General features: G+C 43.8%; 2 protein-coding genes and 1 pseudogene across 4 annotated transcripts in view; all 3 read left to right on the top strand.

Moving 5' to 3' along the window:
• Nucleotides 1–3,888, top strand: part of top3b (DNA topoisomerase III beta) — a 104,733-nt gene extending 100,845 nt beyond the window's left edge. Inside the window, exon 16 of one of the 2 annotated variants that reach the window (XM_061928964.1) lies at nucleotides 308–3,888. In XM_061928964.1, coding sequence (XP_061784948.1) covers nucleotides 308–586 — 279 coding nt within the window. In that variant the 3' untranslated portion in view covers nucleotides 587–3,888. The remainder of the gene's footprint in view (nucleotides 1–307) is intronic. The other variant, XM_061928963.2, reaches the window with a different exon arrangement.
• Nucleotides 3,889–7,335: 3,447 nt separating this feature from the next.
• On the top strand, nucleotides 7,336–12,866 carry LOC140677485 (general transcription factor II-I repeat domain-containing protein 2B-like; annotated as a pseudogene).
• stxbp1b (syntaxin binding protein 1b) overlaps nucleotides 7,659–17,021 on the top strand; it is a 161,238-nt gene continuing 151,875 nt past the window's right edge. Inside the window, exon 1 of one of the 2 annotated variants that reach the window (XM_061928641.1) lies at nucleotides 7,659–7,799. The gene's annotated coding sequence lies outside the window, so the exon portion shown is untranslated. The remainder of the gene's footprint in view (nucleotides 7,800–17,021) is intronic. The other variant, XM_061928637.1, reaches the window with a different exon arrangement.

Here is a 17,021-nt window from a genome sequence, read left to right as displayed (position 1 = left end):
ACTGTGTAACTACAAATGTTAGGGTTAGAAAAAGTCATCCAAGTGACAAACCGTCCTACTTTTGGACACCAAAATCTTCCAAAGTGATGAAAGTAGTGAGATTATGTGTCAAATGACCCCATTTACAAGTCTGCATGGCGGCCACCTTGGAAAATGGGCAGCCATCTTGAATGTGTCATCTACAAAATGGATATATTGATGTCAGAATCAGCTTTATAGTTTCCCCTGCCAAAAACCTGGTGGTCTTCATGTCAGTACATCTGAGCATGAACATCTCATGTACCCTGTGTTATTTTTTTCCACATAGGTTGCTGAAGATATTTGCAATGCATGTGATGCTTCCATGGTAATGGTAGACTTCAGTAAGACCTGCAACCCACTTCCTGCGGATGAGACCCAACACACCGGCTGTATTTTTTGTGATCCAATCTTCCAGGATCTTGTAGAAATTAAACATGCTACTATGAGGCACCCAATGCACCGAGGTAAAGGTGCAAGAAGAGGGCGCGGGCGAGGAAGGGGACGCCGTGGACCCCCTAGAAAGCCCAAAGACAAAATGGATGAATTAGCAGCATACTTTGTATAGTATATTACTTTTGCAGAGCTCACTATTTGCTATGGCTCTTAGTACACATTCTATACTGTAAGTCCATAGTAAGTCTATACAGTATATTTTGATAATTGTTTTTTGTTTGGTTAGTTAATTATGTAGTTCAGTATTTCTCTGTTTTGTTTTGTTATCAATATGTTCTTGTGTACTGCCATTGTCAGGTCATTGCAACATGAACATGCAGACATGTCAATGATCCAATTAAATAGAACAAGCGTCATTAATCTTCAGCTGTCAAAGAGTCCATGTTATGTATGCTGTATAATAAATGTGATGTAAAATGTTTTTTGCATGGTACATTGGGGTAAATAATACCTGTGTGAAGTTGGCCCCCCACCTTGTCCAAATCTCCCCAAACTAGTCCCAATCGTTTGTGCCCTTTACGGTTTTACCGCCCCAAATCAAACCAAACTTGTTCTATTCGTTTGTGGTGCAAACATTCCTGGTCAAACTATTATCATTTTTAATTTATTAACATTCATGCCCAGCCCCCAACTTGTCAAAACCTCCCCAAACCAAGTCCAATCATTTGTGCTGCAAAAAACATTTGTCTAACTATTATAGTTTTTGAGTAATTAACCTTTTAGTCTTTTATCTAAATAATGTGTTGTTAATCATAAATACACCACAACTATGTCAAAATCTCCCTAAACGTGTCCCATTTGTTTGTGCTTTGTTTGTGCTGCAAACATGTTTGGCCTATATTATAATGTTTAGGTTATTAATATTTTGTGATTCACCTGTGTGGAGGCCCTTGTCCAAATGTCCCCAAACTTGTCCCAATCGTTTGTGCTTCGTTTGTCTGCAAACATTTTCGTTTGCACATTTACAGTTTTTAAGTTAAGTCATTAACGTTTTATGTTATTAATGTGTAATTAACGTGTTTTTAATCATTACTATGCCCCATCTATGTCAAAATCTCCCCAAATGTGTCTTTGTTTGTGCTTGTTTTTGTTGCAAGCATGTTTGATTTATTACAATTTTCAACATTAATGGTGCCTTCACAGATGTGTAAGTTACCCATGCCTTGGACACTAATACACCCCCACTTTTCCTCTTTGGTCCGGAGGACACAACGTCCACAGTTTCTAAACACAATTTGAAATGTGGACTCGTCAGACCACAGAACACTTTTCCACTTTGCATCAGTCCATCTTAGATGAGCTCAGGCCAAGCGAAGCCGGCGGCGTTTCTGGGTGTTGTTGATAAATGGCTTTTGCTTTGCATAGTATAGTTTTAACTTGCACTTACAGATGTAGCGATGAACTGTAGTTACTGACAGTGGTTTTCTGAAGTGTTCCTGACCCCATGTGGTGATATCCTTTACACACTGATGTCAGTGTTTGATGCAGTACCGCCTGAGGTATCGAAGGTCACGGGCATTCGCTGTTGGTTTTTGGAGATTTCTCCATATTCTCTGAACCTTTTGATGATATTATGGACCGTAGATGGTGAAATCCTGAAATTCCTTGCAATAGCTTGTTGAGAAATGTTGTTCTTAAACTGTTAGACAATTTGCTCACGCATTTGTTCACAAAGTGGTGACCCTCGCCCCATCCTTGGCTACCCCATCACTGTGCTGATTTTGTTAAGTTAACTCCGTGGAGAAACCTTTGTTGGCACACACAGAGGTCAGACATTTCTCGTTGTTGGTCACCAGAGACCTCAGGAGGGATTTTGGTCCACTCCTCTTTACAGTCTAAAGTCCAAAAAATGTTCGAAGAGTGGCTAGGACATTTCAAATGGCCTCATTTATCAAATGTGCGCCTGAGGATGCGCAAGTTTTTCCTATGCTGTGAGCTCGATTGAATCGTATCTGCATGAACGAACACAATCTGTATCAGTTAACTGCAGATCTGACTCTAACCTCCGGAGTCCCTCAGGGGTCAATTTAGGCCCCCTTTTATTTAGCCTCTATATTAATGATTTGCCCCTGTTTGTCCTAAAGCTGAATGCTTAATGTCTGCAGACGACACGGTTTTCTTTGTTCATGGTCACACCAAAGACATTGTTGCTGCTAAACTCACTAAAACAATGTCCGATGTTACAACTTGGTTGCAGGAGTGCTGTCTGCAGCTAAACATTTCTAAAACTGTAGGCATGTATGTAACTAAAACAAAAAAAGTATCATCTGACCCCGACATACATATTAATGGAGAAAGAATACAAATTCTCAGCCAATATAAACATATTGGGTTAATAATAGATTCAGAGCTTTCCTTTAAAGCACATAGGCAAATCGTGTAAAATAGTCAAGTTTAATCTCGCAAATGTTTGTGCAATTCGAAATGAAATGTTAACTGAAGCTGCGAAATTGTATTTGCATTCGATGATTTTTAGCCACTACAACTATTGCCTTACCAGCTGGTCTCAGGCTGGTCAGAGTTAAAAAAACAACAAAAAAAACCCTTTGGAAATATTGTACAAACAAGCAATTAAAGTTATGGATAAAAAACCTAGGCACTATCATCACTGTGCCATTCTAAAAAATAAAAAAAATACAGTATTTTAAACTGGGACAGTCTTCACACATTTGCAGACTTAAAACTGACCTATAAAGTACTGCATGAATTGGCTCCAGATCCTCTGGCAGATTTCATCAGCCAAAGAAACAGCCGTGAGCGTGTCACTTTAGACTCTGTCAGAGGTGACTGTTATATTCCTCTGCGCAGGAGCACTTTCAGTAAGTCTGCATGGTCAATAAGGAGTGCAAATGTGTGGAACACAGTACATGAGGAGGTTAAACTGGTCATAACTTACAAGGCCTTCACAAAAAAATTGAAAATGTGGCTTATCAACACCTACAGTTGCCAGCACTAAAAGATGAGCCTGTGTTGATGCTAAGATAAATGTTATGTCGTGATGTTGTATTTTATTTTTTATCATATCATATATGTATTGTGTGCTTTTTTTCTTTTTCTCTCTCTTTCTTTTCATTTTTTTAAAAATGGTAATTTTACTGCCTTTTTTACATCATGGGGAGCTACAGATGAAAACTAGCCATCTGGCTATTTCTGGCTTTTTTAACCATGTGTCCCATTTGAAATAAACTAATCTTAATTCGTATTCTCCCATCCAGCCCTGGACAAGTGAGGCACAATTGCTTAAGTCGTGAATGAAGGCAGGCTCATTTGTAACGCGTCAGCCTTTTCTTGGCTGTGTAAAAAATCATAAAATTGAGTTTTCGTAGCATTTGTGAATGTAAATAAAATCTGTGAAAAATATTACATTTTAAAGGGCCGAATCATCCAGGCCACACAGATGTGTCGTCATGGTGTAGTGTGTGTATGCCTGCTATAACAGCTTATTCTTCCTGGCTGAATGTGAATAATATTTTGTAGAATAAACTTTGTTTTACTTATTTATTGTTGCCACCCTGATGTTATGTGTGAGTTCTGTTTTGTAGCCTACAACTGTTTGTGTGAAGCCATGACGCTCCAGAGAGGCTTGCATAGACAGCTGTTAGTGTGCGAGCATATGTACGACTGTACGAGTTGGCAGTGTGACATTCTCTAAAAAAAAATGAATTCTGCTTGCTACGACGTGGGGGGCAGCTCGGCTCGGTTGGGACAGAGGCCATGTCAGCAACCTGAGGTTTACTGGTTCCATCCCCGGCTTTCACCATCTTAGTCACGCCCGTTGTGTCCATAGGCTAGACCAGTGGTTCTTAACCTTGTTTGAGGTACCAAACCCCACCAGTTTCATATGCGCATTCACCGAACCCTTCTTTAGTGAAAAATATATATATATATATATATATATATTTCAAATTCAAGACAAAGTTATATGTTTTTGGTAACACTTTAGTGTGGGGAACATATTCTAAGTAACAAAGACTTAATTTAGAGTTATTTGGACACTAGGGGAACATATTTTAAGTAATAAAGACTTAATAGAGTTATTTGGTTAGGGTTGGGGTCAGGGTTAGAGGGTTAGGGTTATAATAAAGCCATGTCGAATAAGGCATTAATAAGTACTTAATAATGACTAGTTAACAGCCATTATTTTACTAATTTGCATGTTAATAAGCAACTAATTAATGGTGAATATGTTCCCCATACTAAAGTGTTACCATGTTTTTTTACTGGTGTATAAAATGAACCGTGCATGAACATCACCTTGTTCAAACAACAAAACCAACACAGTGCATAAACTCACAACAAATTACACACCTGCAAACCAGTCAGCTGTTGCCGTATCCGTAATACGCCGATAGGGAGAAGTTTGTATTTACACAATGAGTCGGGTGTGTTTTGACCTCCCTGAGGCCGACTCACTGAACCCCTAGGGTTCGATCGAACCCAGGTTAAGAATCAGAATCAGAATCGTTTTATTGCCATTGTTTGAGAACGGGTTCACAAACTAGGAATTTTTCTTGGTGCAATCGTGCAACATAAAACACATATAACACAGATTTGGTAATAAAAAGAGCTGTAACTGAGCTATCAGATCTTGTTATTGTTCATGTGCCTGATGGCCGAGGGGAAAAACTGTTCAGTTGGCGGGAGGTGTGGGTCTGGATGGACCGTATTCTCCTGCCTGAGGGGAGAGGGGAGAATAGTGTGTGTCCAGGGTGAGAAGAGTCAGCTGTGACCCGACCCACACGCCTCCTGGTCCTGGAGGAGAACAAGTCCTGGAGGGATGGGAGCTTGCAGCCAATCACCTTCTCAGCAGCACGTACGATGCGCTGCAGTCGATGCTTATCCTGGACTGTGGCGCTGGGGAACCACACGGTGATGGAGGAGGTCAAGATGGACTCGATGATGGCTGAGTAAAACTGCACCAGCATCTCGGTCGACACCTTAATTTTCCTCAGCTGCCGCAGGAAATACATCCTCTGCTGGGCCTTCTTGATGAGGGAGCTGATGGTTGACTCCCACTTGAGGTGCCCAAAAAACGGAAGGAGTCCACAATGGAGACGGGGGTGGGAGAGTCAATCAGGGTGAGGGGGGGATGTTGGGGCTGTGACTTTCCTGAAGTCCATGATCATCTCCACTGTTTTCTGGGCGTTCAGCTCCAGGTTGTTGTGGCTGCACCAGCACGCCAGCCGGTCCATCTCTCTCCTGTAGGCGGACTCATCGCCATCCGAGATGAGTCCAATGAGGGTAGTGTCATCCGCAAACTTGAGCAGTTTTAAAGACTAGTTACTGGAGGTGCAGCAGTTTGTATACAGGGAGAAGAGCCAGGGGGAGAGTGTACCAGGGGGAGTACCAGTGTTCGTGGTTCGACTGTCCGAGACAATCTTCCCCAGCCGCACAAGCTGTCTTCGGTCTGTCAGGAAGGAGTCGGGCACGTTGAGCTGGTAGAGCTTGTCTCGTAGCAGTCCAGGGAGGATGGTGTTCAAGGCAGAGCTGAAGTCCACAAACAGGATCCTAGCGTAGGTTCCTGGGGAGTCCAGATGCTCCAGGATGAAGTGGAGGGCCAGGTTCACTGCATCATCCACAGACCTGTTGGCTCTGTAGGCGAACTGCAGTGGGTCCAGGAGGGGGGCGGTGATGTCCTTGAGGTGGGACAGGACCAAGCGCTCAAAGGACTTCATGACCACAGACGTCAGTGCAATCGGCCTGTAGTCATTAAAAGGGAACATTATCACCAGACCTATGTAAGCGTCAATATATACCTTGATGTTGCAGAAAAAAGACCATATATTTTTTTAACCGATTTCCGAACTCTAAATGGGTGAATTTTGGCGAATTAAACGCCTTTCTATTATTCGCTGTTGGAGCGATGACGTCACAACGTGACGTCACATCGGGAAGCAATCCGCCATTTTCTCAAACACATTACAAACACCGAGTGAAATCAGCTCTGTTATTTTCCGTTTTTTCGACTGTTTTCCGTACCTTGGAGACATCATGCCTCGTCGGTGTGTTGTCGGAGGGTGTAACAACACGAACAGGGACGGATTCAAGTTGCACCAGTGGCCCAAAGATGCGAAAGTGGCAAGAAATTGGACGTTTGTTCCGCACACTTTACCGACGAAAACTATGCTACGACAGAGATGGCAAGAATGTGTGGATATTCTGCGACACTCAAAGCAGATGCATTTCCAACGATAAAGTCAAAGAAATCTGCCGCCAGACCCCCAGGAAAAGAGAGCGGATGAGGGTATGTCTACAGAATATATTAATTGATGAAAACTGGGCTGTCTGCACTCTCATAGTGCATGTTGTTGCCAAATGTATTTCATATGCTGTAAACCTAGTTCATAGTTGTTTGTTTCCTTTAATGCCAAACAAACACATACCAATCGTTGGTTAGAAGGCGATCGCCGAATTCGTCCTTGCTTGCTCCCGTGTCGCTGGCTGTTGTGTCGTTTTCGTCGGTTTCGCTTGCATACGGTTCAAACCGATATGGCTCAATAGCTTCAGTTTCTTTTTCAATTTCGTTTTCGCTACCTGCCTCCACACCACTAAGCCGCTGAAATCCGAGTCTGAATCCGAGCTAATGTCGCTATAATTTGCTGTTCTATCCGCCATGTTTGTTTGTATCGGCATCACTATGTGACGTCACAGAAAAATGGACGGGTGTATATAACGATGGTTAAAATCAGGCACTTTGAAGCTTTTTTTAGGGATATTGCGTGATGGGTAAAATTTTGAAAAAAACTTTGAAAAATAAAATAAGCCACTGGGAACTGATTTTTAATGGTTTTAAACCTTCTGAAATTGTGACAATGTTCCCCTTTAAGTGCTGTGATCCGTGCTTTCTTGGGGACAGGGACAATGGTGGAGGTCTCAAAGCAGGACGGCACGTGGCATAGCTCCAGAGAGGTGTTAAAAATGTCAGTGAAGACATGAGCCAGCTGGTCCGCACTGTGTCTGAGAGTGAAGGGGGAGACACCATCCGGCCCGGGGGCCTTCCGCGTATTCAGGTTCAAGAACTGCCGGCGTACATCTTCCTCTTGGATGGAGAGGGCCTTTACAGTCCTATGATGTTCTTGGAGACCTGTGATGTCCTTGGAGTCCTTTGAGTCCATTAACTCCTTTAATAAAGTGCTGGCGTTGGTGGGGGGAGCTGAGCTTTGATGAGCTGGAGGCCGTTCATGACGACAGTAATGTGTGTTGAGGCCCTAAGCCAGAGTCCGGTCATTCAGGGCTTGGGGGTTTTTGGGCTTATAGTTCGTAAGGGTCCTTAGCCCTCTCCAAACGCCCGCAGAATCATTGGAGCGGAACTGTTCCTGTAGACGGTAAGAGAACACAGATTTAGCTTTCTCCACTTCCCTGTTGAAGTGGTACTTCGCTTTTCTGTAGGTACTCCGGTCCGCGCTTCTCCACGCAGCCTTCTTTTTCTTACGCAGCTGTCGGAGCTTGGGTGTGAACCAGGGCTTGTCGTTGTTATAACAAGCCCTGGTGCGCGTTGGAATGATGCGCGCCTCATTGAACTGAATGTATGAGGTCACAGTGTCCGTATACTCGTCCAGATTGTTCATGGCCGCTCCAATTGCCTCCCAGTCTGTCGTCTCCCAACATGCACGCAGCTCTTCCACAGACTCGGCGGTGAAACACTTAATGGTCCTCATAACAGGTTTAGCCAGTTTCAGTCTCTGTCTGTATGAAGGGATTAAGTGCACCATTATGTGATCTGATAGTCCAAGAGCAGCGCGCGGGACTGCATGAAAAGCCTTGCTTATTGTAGTGTAGCAGTGATCCACAGTGTTCTCCTCTCTGGTCGGGCATTTAATAAACTGCCTATACTTGGGTAATTCCTGGCTCAAATTTCCCTTGTTAAAGTCACCAAGCACGATAACAAGAGAGTCTGGAAAAGACCGTTCTACATGTAAGATCTGGTCTGCAAGCGTGCGCTGAGCGTCACACACGTCCGTGCTTGGCGGTATGTAAACAGTCACCAGAATGCATTAAGAACCACTGGGCTACACACTTCACCCTTGCTCCTGATGGGTCGTGGTTAGGGCCTTGCATGGCAGCTCCCGCCGTCAGTGTGTGAATGTAGAGCTAGAGCATGGGTGTCAACTCTTGGCCCTTGAGGCGATATCAAATTAACACTAGAGCTGGCCCGCCGATTATATACAGTGGCGGTGCCGTGGTAACACCGCATTCACCGCTAATTCTCATACCCTCCCGGGAGACTCCCTAATTTCAGTGCCCCTCCCGAAAATGGTAACGTCCGCTTTTTTCCGCTTTTTTCATCCAAATACCCAGAACACTTTGCAGCACTAACTCTTCCGGGACGCTACAAGGTGTGTGTGTGTGTGTGGGGGGGGGGGGGGGGGGTTGGTGGTAGCGGGGGTGTATTTTGTAGCGTCCCGGAAGAGTTAGTGCTGCAAAGGGTTCTGAGCATTTGTTCTGTTTTGTTTATGTTGTGTTACGGTGCGGATGTTCTCCCGAAATGTGTTTGTCATTCTTGTTTGGTGTGGATTCACAGTGTGGCGTATATTTATAACAGTGTTAATCGGCCACCCTCAGTGAAACCTGTATCGCTGTTGATCAAGTATGCATTGCATTCACGTGTGTGTGCGTACAGAAGCCGCACATATCTTGTGACTGGGCCGGCACGTTGTTAAATGGATGAAAAACGGACGTTAAATTAAAGCAGTGCCTTTAAGGCATGCCCCCAAGACTGTGGTCCGGGTGGAATACGAGATATAATGACTGAGATATAATGTCTGAGCCCCGACATTAATGAACTAGCATCCAAGAAAAGATGGCAGGTATCTGGCTTGGGCACATCAGATTAGATCAGTGTGTTGCAAACTGAGCAGTTTAAAGTCCTGAATTTCTCCTGGTTTATTTATTTATTTTCAAATTTATTAGCCAGTGGAAAAAGTTAATGTTGATATTTACCTCAGAAGGCTGCAAATATAAAAGAGTCATTAAATTTTTATTTAAATTGTATTTGATATGCAATTCCATCCATCCATTTTCTACCGCTTATTCCCTTTGGGGTCGCGGGGGGCGCTGTAGCCTATCTCAGCTACAATCAGGCGGAAGGCGGGGTACACCCTGGACAAGTCGCCACCTCATCGCAGGGCCAACACAGATAGACAGACAACATTCACACTCACATTCACACACTAGGGTAAATTTTAGTGTTGCCAATAAACCTATCCCCAGGTGCATGTTTTTGGAGGTGGGAGGAAGCCGTAGTACCCGGAGGGAACCCACGCAGTCACGGGGAGAACATGCAAACTCCACACAGAAAGATCCCGAGCCCGGGATTGAACCCAAGACTACTCAGGACCTTCGTATTGTGAGGCAGATGCACAAACCCCTCCTCCACCGTGCTGCCCTTGATATGCCATTGATATTTTTTAATTATTATTATTATTATTATTATTTGAAACTCGATTTTGCATGTCACTATAAAGTTATATAAGCCTTGCTTGTTCAATATTCAATGCAAAACTTGTTTGGGTCCCTATTAAAAGGTTAATTTGTTCAACCTTGGCCCGCGGCTTTGTTCAGTTTAAAATTTTGGCCCACTCTGTATTTGAGTTTGACACCCCTGAGCTAGAGTCAAAGCATTTTGAGTACCTTTAAGGTAGAAAGCGCTATACAAGTATAACCCATTTAATTGTATTTACATTCTTGCCGATCTGTTCAAAATTGTGGTTGTTAATGAGCACTTCCTCTTCCTTTAGTATAGCATTTGACTGTACTGTAAGTATTTTCTGTATAGTCACAGTTCAATGATGACCTCACGGTCCAGCCTAAAGCATTGTTTGCATTTAACATCCTAGACCAGGGGTGGACAAACTTCGGCCCGCGAGCCACATCCGGCCCGTTGGTCTTTTTGATCCGGCCTGCCAAAAAATAAAACAGAATTGAGCAAATTGTGTAATAATTAGGACCACATTAATTGTCCTGTAATACTAAGTAATTCCACAGAGTGGCGAAATGAGACTGCAGTATGCTTGATTGATTGCACAGCCCAGGTACACTTTTTCTACTGCTCTGACAGCAGAACCAATTTGAAACACTGAGAAAAGTTGACAGCAAATAAGGAATGGACAATACAATACTTTTTCACTGAAGTCCAATCAATTACCATATGTCTTATTTGCCAAGAAACTGTCGCGATTTTGAAGGAATACAACGTAAGTCATAATTTCTCCACCAAAAATGTTTATTATGCAAACAACCAGTCAATGCAAGAACGGACAGTTAGTGCTCAGAAGTTGGAAGCTAATTTGCAGGCTCAGCAAAACATCTTTATCCGACGAACTACCATACAAGAATCAAGCACAAAAGCAGGTTAGATACCGGCATTCAAATTAGCCAAGACCAGTACGCCTTTTTGCGAAGGTGAGTTTCTAAAAAAGTGCGTGGTGGAGACAGCAGGTGTTTTGTGCCCTGGGAGCAAGAGCAAATATGAAAAAAAAAAATAGCTTATCACGCAGGACACTGACTCGCTGTGTGGAGCTAATTGACCAAGACTTGGCTAGCAAGTTCAACAAGACAATCATTTACGTAATATTCCTTGGCACTGGATGAAAGTAATGACATTCGGGACACCGCTCAGCTTTTGATTTTCATCAGAGGGATTAATGACAATTTAAAATTAACAAAGGAGTTTTTGGCCTTGGAATCCCTAAAAGGAAAAACGCGAGGAGAGGACTTATTTAACGGTGTGGCAGAAGTCTTCATGAAGCACGAAATGCCATGAGGTAAGCTCGCTTAACCTTACCACAAATGGGTCGCCAAATCTCATAGTAAAAAACATAGAGTTACTAAAAATAATCCAGGAGAGGGTGAAGGAAGACAACCCCAACACAATTAAGGTACTTTTTTACATTGCTTAATCCACCAGGAGGGACTGTGCAAATCCATATTGCAGCTTGACCACGTAGTGAAGCCAGTTATAAAGCTTGTTAACTTTATTCGTGTGAGGGCACTTCATTATCGTCAGTTTATTAAAATTCTTGAAGAAGTTGACGCCTACCACCAGGACTTGCTTTACCATTCCAATGTCCGCTGGTTAAGTTTGGGTAAAGTATGTCAACGTGTGTGAGAGCTAAAACAGGAGATTATCACATTTTTGGAGCAACTTGAAAAAGCTGACACTTTCCCTGAGCTGAGTGACACCGATTGGCTTTGTGATTAACGTTTGCTGTGGACATACTGGCACACATGAATGAGCTGAATGTGAAGCTACAAGGCAGAGACCAGTTTGTACATGAAATGAACACAAATGTCAGAGCTTTCAAAATCAAGCTGACTTTATTTTCAAAACAAATGTCAAACAAGTCATTCACTCACATTATTTATTTTAATGTTCATTATTTTATTTAGCGAAAAGGCTGTAAAATTCTATTCAGTTTTTTGAGGTGGTGTGTCATATTACTTTTTTAACTTCATCATTCATATTTTGAATGTTTGTAGTGTGTTCAGCTTTTACGCTTTTCAAATGCATTTAGGAATTTCTTCCACTAATTCTGAACAACCTACACATGTTTAAAGTGTTCCTTATTAAAGTTGAAGTACCAATGATTGTCACACACACACTATGTCACCCCCTGGGAGGTGAGGGGAGCAGTGAGCAGCAGCGGTGGCTGCGCCCGGGAATCATTTTTGGTGATTTAACCCCCAACTCCCACCCTTGATGCTGAGTGCCAAGCAGAGAGGTAATGGGTCCCATTTTTATAGTCTTTGGTATGGCTCGTATAGTCTTTTTGGTATGTACATATATATATATATATATATATATATATATATATATATATGTATATATATGTATATATATATATATATATATATATATATATATATATATATATGTATATATATATTTATATATATATGACACACCGGCCCCCAGATATATTTTAACGACCAATGTGGCCCCTGAGTCAAAATAATTGCCCAGGTCTGTCCTAGAATGTCCACACCTGGCTGACATATGCAACGTCGCCTTGCAATTTATGTTGTGGTCATGCCCTTCTACTTTCGCAGAGCCAAATTCTGGTAAATGGTGGGCATTAGCTGGAGCAAAAAGCTTCAGCAAAAAGCTGAAGGACAACAACATGAAGGCGGTTTGGAGAGGTATGCAGACCATCACCGGCCTCAAACCGTCGGGGGATAGGGGGGTGGACAGAGACAAAGAGAGGGCCAATGAACTAAACCAGTTCTTTAACAGGTTTGACACAGTGGCTCTGACAAGCTCCTGCCCCCCCCAAGACATGCCAGCCGGCCCCCTCACAACTTCAGCGAACCAATCCATACCCCCCCTCCCCTCCTCACAGCCTACCAACTCCAATGACTACCTCCCCCCACTCAACACCTCACCCTCAGCTTGATGACCCCCCCCCCCAACAACCTGAGACCCCCCAGTGTATCTGTCTGCAGAACAGGTGAATGCACAGCTAAATAAGCTACAACAGGCAAGGCCGCGGTTCCTGACGGTGTGAACCCCAGGGTGCTCAAAGTCTGCGCCCCACAGTTGTGTGGTGTGCTCCAGCACATCTTCAACATGAGCCTTAGGCTGCAGAAAGTCCCCACACTGTGGAAAACCTCATACGTGGTCCCCATCCCCAAGTGCACGCGACCCAGCACGTCGAAGGACTACAGGCCGGTGGCTCTAACCTCCCATATCATGAAGACCATGGAGAGGTTGGTCCTGGAACAACTCCGCCCTACAGTCAAGCCCCACCTGGACCCACTCCAATTCGCCTACCAGCCCCGACTGGGAGTGGAGGACGCAGTCTACCTGCTGAACCGAGCCCACACCCACCTAGACAAGCCTGCGAGCAGTGTGAGGGTCATGTTTTTTGACTTCTCCAGTGCTTTCAATACCATACGGCCTGGACTACTGGGTGTGAAGTTGGAGACGATGCAGGTGGAGGCCCCCTTGGTGTCCTGGGTTGTTGATTACCTGACTGACAGACCACAGTACGTGCAACTGCAGGACTGTGTGTCTGACAGGCTGGTCAGCAACACCGGGGCCCCGCAGGGCACAGTTCTCTTCACCATCTACACCACCGATTTCCACGATCACTCAGAGTCCTGCCACCTTCAGAAGTTTTCTGATGACTCTGCGATAGGAGGATGGTGATGATGACGAATACAGGTCACTGATGGAGGACTTTGTCACATGGTGTGGAAAGAACCACCTCCAGCTCAATGTGACGAAGACCAAGGAGCTGGTTGTGGACCTGGGAAGGAGGAGGAGTACTCCAGCGACCCCTGTTTCCATCAGGGGGGTCGATGTGGACATGGTTGAGGATTATAAATACCTCGGTGTACACAACAAGCTGAATGGGTCAAAACACGCTGAGGCACTCTACAAGAGGCTAGGATCCTTCAATGTCTGTACAAAGATGTTGAAGATGTTCTATGAGTCGGTGGTGGCGGGCGCCTTCTTGTACGCCGTGGCCTGCTGGGGCAGCGGACTGAGAGCGAGGGACGCAAACAGACTGGACAAGTTGGTAGAGAAGGCCAGTAACGTGGTGGGAGTGGAGCTATACTCTCTGGCGGTGGTGTCAGAGAGGAGAAGTCTAAAACTCTTAGCCATTATGGACAACACCTCCCACCCACTACACTCGGACCTTGCGGAGAGAATGAGCACGTTCAGTGGAAGGCTCAGACTCCCAAAATGCAACACGGAACGACACAGGAGGTCCTTCATACCGACAGTCATCAGCATATATAGTTCGCAATAGGTAATTAGTAATTTTTGCGAGGGCTGTCTCCGTAGAGTGACAGAGATTGTTAGATGCTGGGTGTTCATTTAGCTGCTGTGCAACAATTGGTTTGAGGATTTTTGAGATAAAGGGAAGGTGGGACACCGGCCGGTCGTTTACCATGAGGTCAGGATCGAAGTTAGGTCTTTTCAGCAGAAGATGAATAACCACTTTTTTGAATGCTCGGGGAGCAGTACCAGAGCAAAGTGATAAGTTAATAATATTTAGCATGGATGGTTCTAATATTACAACTAGCAACGACAGACAGGGTGTGGGAGAGCGGTTTGCTGATGTCTACGTTGTGAATTGAGTGGCATATGGTGGGGGTGGGGTTGTATAAATGTTGTATACCTTTTAATTGAAAAATGATTGTTACAAATAAACACCAGGATCTACATGATGAGTATGTGTGCTGCTTTGCTGTCTGAATAGATGGTGTAGTGTAAAACCAAAAATGCCACAAATGTCATATCTGCATGCATTGTAACTCTAAAGTCTTTTTCTACCTTCAAATTGTATTTATTGATGAATAAAACATAGACAATGGGAAGAAATTGCCATGCAATAATAAAACTGAGATGTTTTTTCATGGCGTGGCTCAGGTGAACACAGTGCCACCTCCTCTGTAGCAGTCTCTCCATGTGCCTGTTGTGACTGTAAATATGTTCTGATTGTATCTAGATTATCGCAAATAGCATCCATTATTTCATTGAAATAATAGCTTACATTGCAGCCAATGAGCCAATACCCAAGCTTACATTAAATACAGTTTAAGTTTTGGTTAGGGATGATGTTTGTTAAGAAATGATCGATTTCGATGCCATTATCAAATTCTCTTATCGAACCGATTCCTTATCGATTCTCTTATCGGATCCAGATAGATTGTTTTATATGGAAAAAACATACAATATATATATATATATATATATATATATAATACTTGGTTTAACAAAAGCTCACTTTTATTTTTATAAGAAAAAAATAAAATAAACAGAGCAAAAACTGCCCTGGTCACTCTGGCTGTCATGTCATCATCTGAAATAGGATAACGTTAACATTATCTTAATTCACATCTTGCAAGCACTAGTTTATTAGGCAGACCTGCAAACTCTGGAGTGGTGTAGGTTACAAGATACCGTTAACATTATCAGACACATACAAAAAGGCTAACGTTAACGTTACCGTTAGCCACTGACTATGCTTAGGTAACGTTAGTCCAGCTAACATTACTGCAGTCCTGGTTGACATAAGAGGTAACGTTATTTTAGCCTAAAAGCTACAAGTGAGCAGATTTGGAAATTAACCAGCAACAGTTAACGTTAGTTACTCACCGGCACTATCGCTGGGACTGCAGGTTAAAGCAGAGGAAGAGGGGCGTGCTTCGTCATCTCCCTGTCGCTGCTTCTCCACGTGTCAAAGACACGACACGTTTCTCTAACCTTCAGGTTATGTACGGCCTGAACATGTTTCAACATGTTTGTTGTACTGCTCCCCTTACAGGAAAGCGAAGCCTGGCAATAATTGCAGATAGCCGTTTCCTTGTCGTATTTCTTAGTAAAGTGAAGCCATGCCTTGGAGCGTTTTTTTCCGGTCCATTGTTATTGCTGCTTCTGTATCTGCCGCCGAATGACTGAGCTACGTCATTTCCTGTGACGTGCCACAGGACATTTCCTGTGACACGAGATTCGTTCCCAGGGATTTGAATAAAGAACCAATACTTTTTCTTTACTATAGTGGCTTCGATAACGGGAACCGTTTCTCAAAAAGGGATTAGAATCCATGGAATCGGTTCTTTTCTTATCGAACAATCGGGAGAACCGGTTTTCAAACATCATCCCTAGTTTTGGTTATCGACTTTTTCGTCACGGTGGGAGAGGGGTTAGTGCATCTGCCTCACAATACGAAGGTCCTGAGTAGTCTTGGGTTCAATCCCAAGCTCGGGATCTTTCTGTGTGGAGTTTGCATGCTCTCCCCGTGACTGCGTGGGTTCCCTCCGGGTACTCCGGCTTCCTCCCACCTCCAAAGACATGCACCTGGGGATAGGTTGATTGGCAACACTAAATTGGCCCTAGTGTGTGAATGTGAGTGTGAATGTTGTCTGTCTATCTGTGTTGGCCCTGCGATGAGGAGGCGACTTGTCCAGGGTGTACCCCGCCTTCCGCCCGATTGTAGCTGAGATAGGCTCCAGCGCCCGCCGCGACCCCAAAAGGGAATAAGCGGTAGAAAATGGATGGATGGATGGATGGACTTTTTCACTCCCCGTGCATTTCCTAATTTTCTGCTCAGTGGACTTATGGTTGGAGTGTCCGCCCTGAAATCGGTAGGTTATGAGTTCAAACCCAGGCCGAGTCATACCAAAGACTATAAAAATGGGACCCATTACCTCCCTGCTTGGCACGCAGCATCAAGGGTTGGAATTGGGAGTTAAATCACCAAAATGATTCCCGAGCGCTGCTGCTCACTGCTCCCCTCACCTCCCAGGGGGTGAAACAAGGGGATGGTCAAATGCAGTGGGTAATTTCACCACACCTAGTGTGTGTGTGACTATCAGTGGTACTTTAACTTGAACTTTAACTGTACAGATGTTGTTGATTACCTTCTGTTTACTTAAAAAGTTCACCCAATTGAGCTTGTAGTTCCATGTACGAACTACTCTTGCTGTCCCTGAACAGGTTGTTGTTGCTGTTATTCCATATAAGAAAAGTCATGTTGCTAACGCAAAAAGGGAATTAGCTAGATACTGGTATGATCCGTTTCACAGATCATAGTTTG

This window comes from Nerophis lumbriciformis, linkage group LG33 (assembly GCF_033978685.3).
Source record: "Nerophis lumbriciformis linkage group LG33, RoL_Nlum_v2.1, whole genome shotgun sequence".
In the NCBI taxonomy this organism is placed as follows: Eukaryota; Metazoa; Chordata; class Actinopteri; order Syngnathiformes; family Syngnathidae; genus Nerophis; species Nerophis lumbriciformis.
Note: the sequence above shows the minus strand (reverse complement) of the source record. Positions and strands in the feature narration are given on the sequence as shown.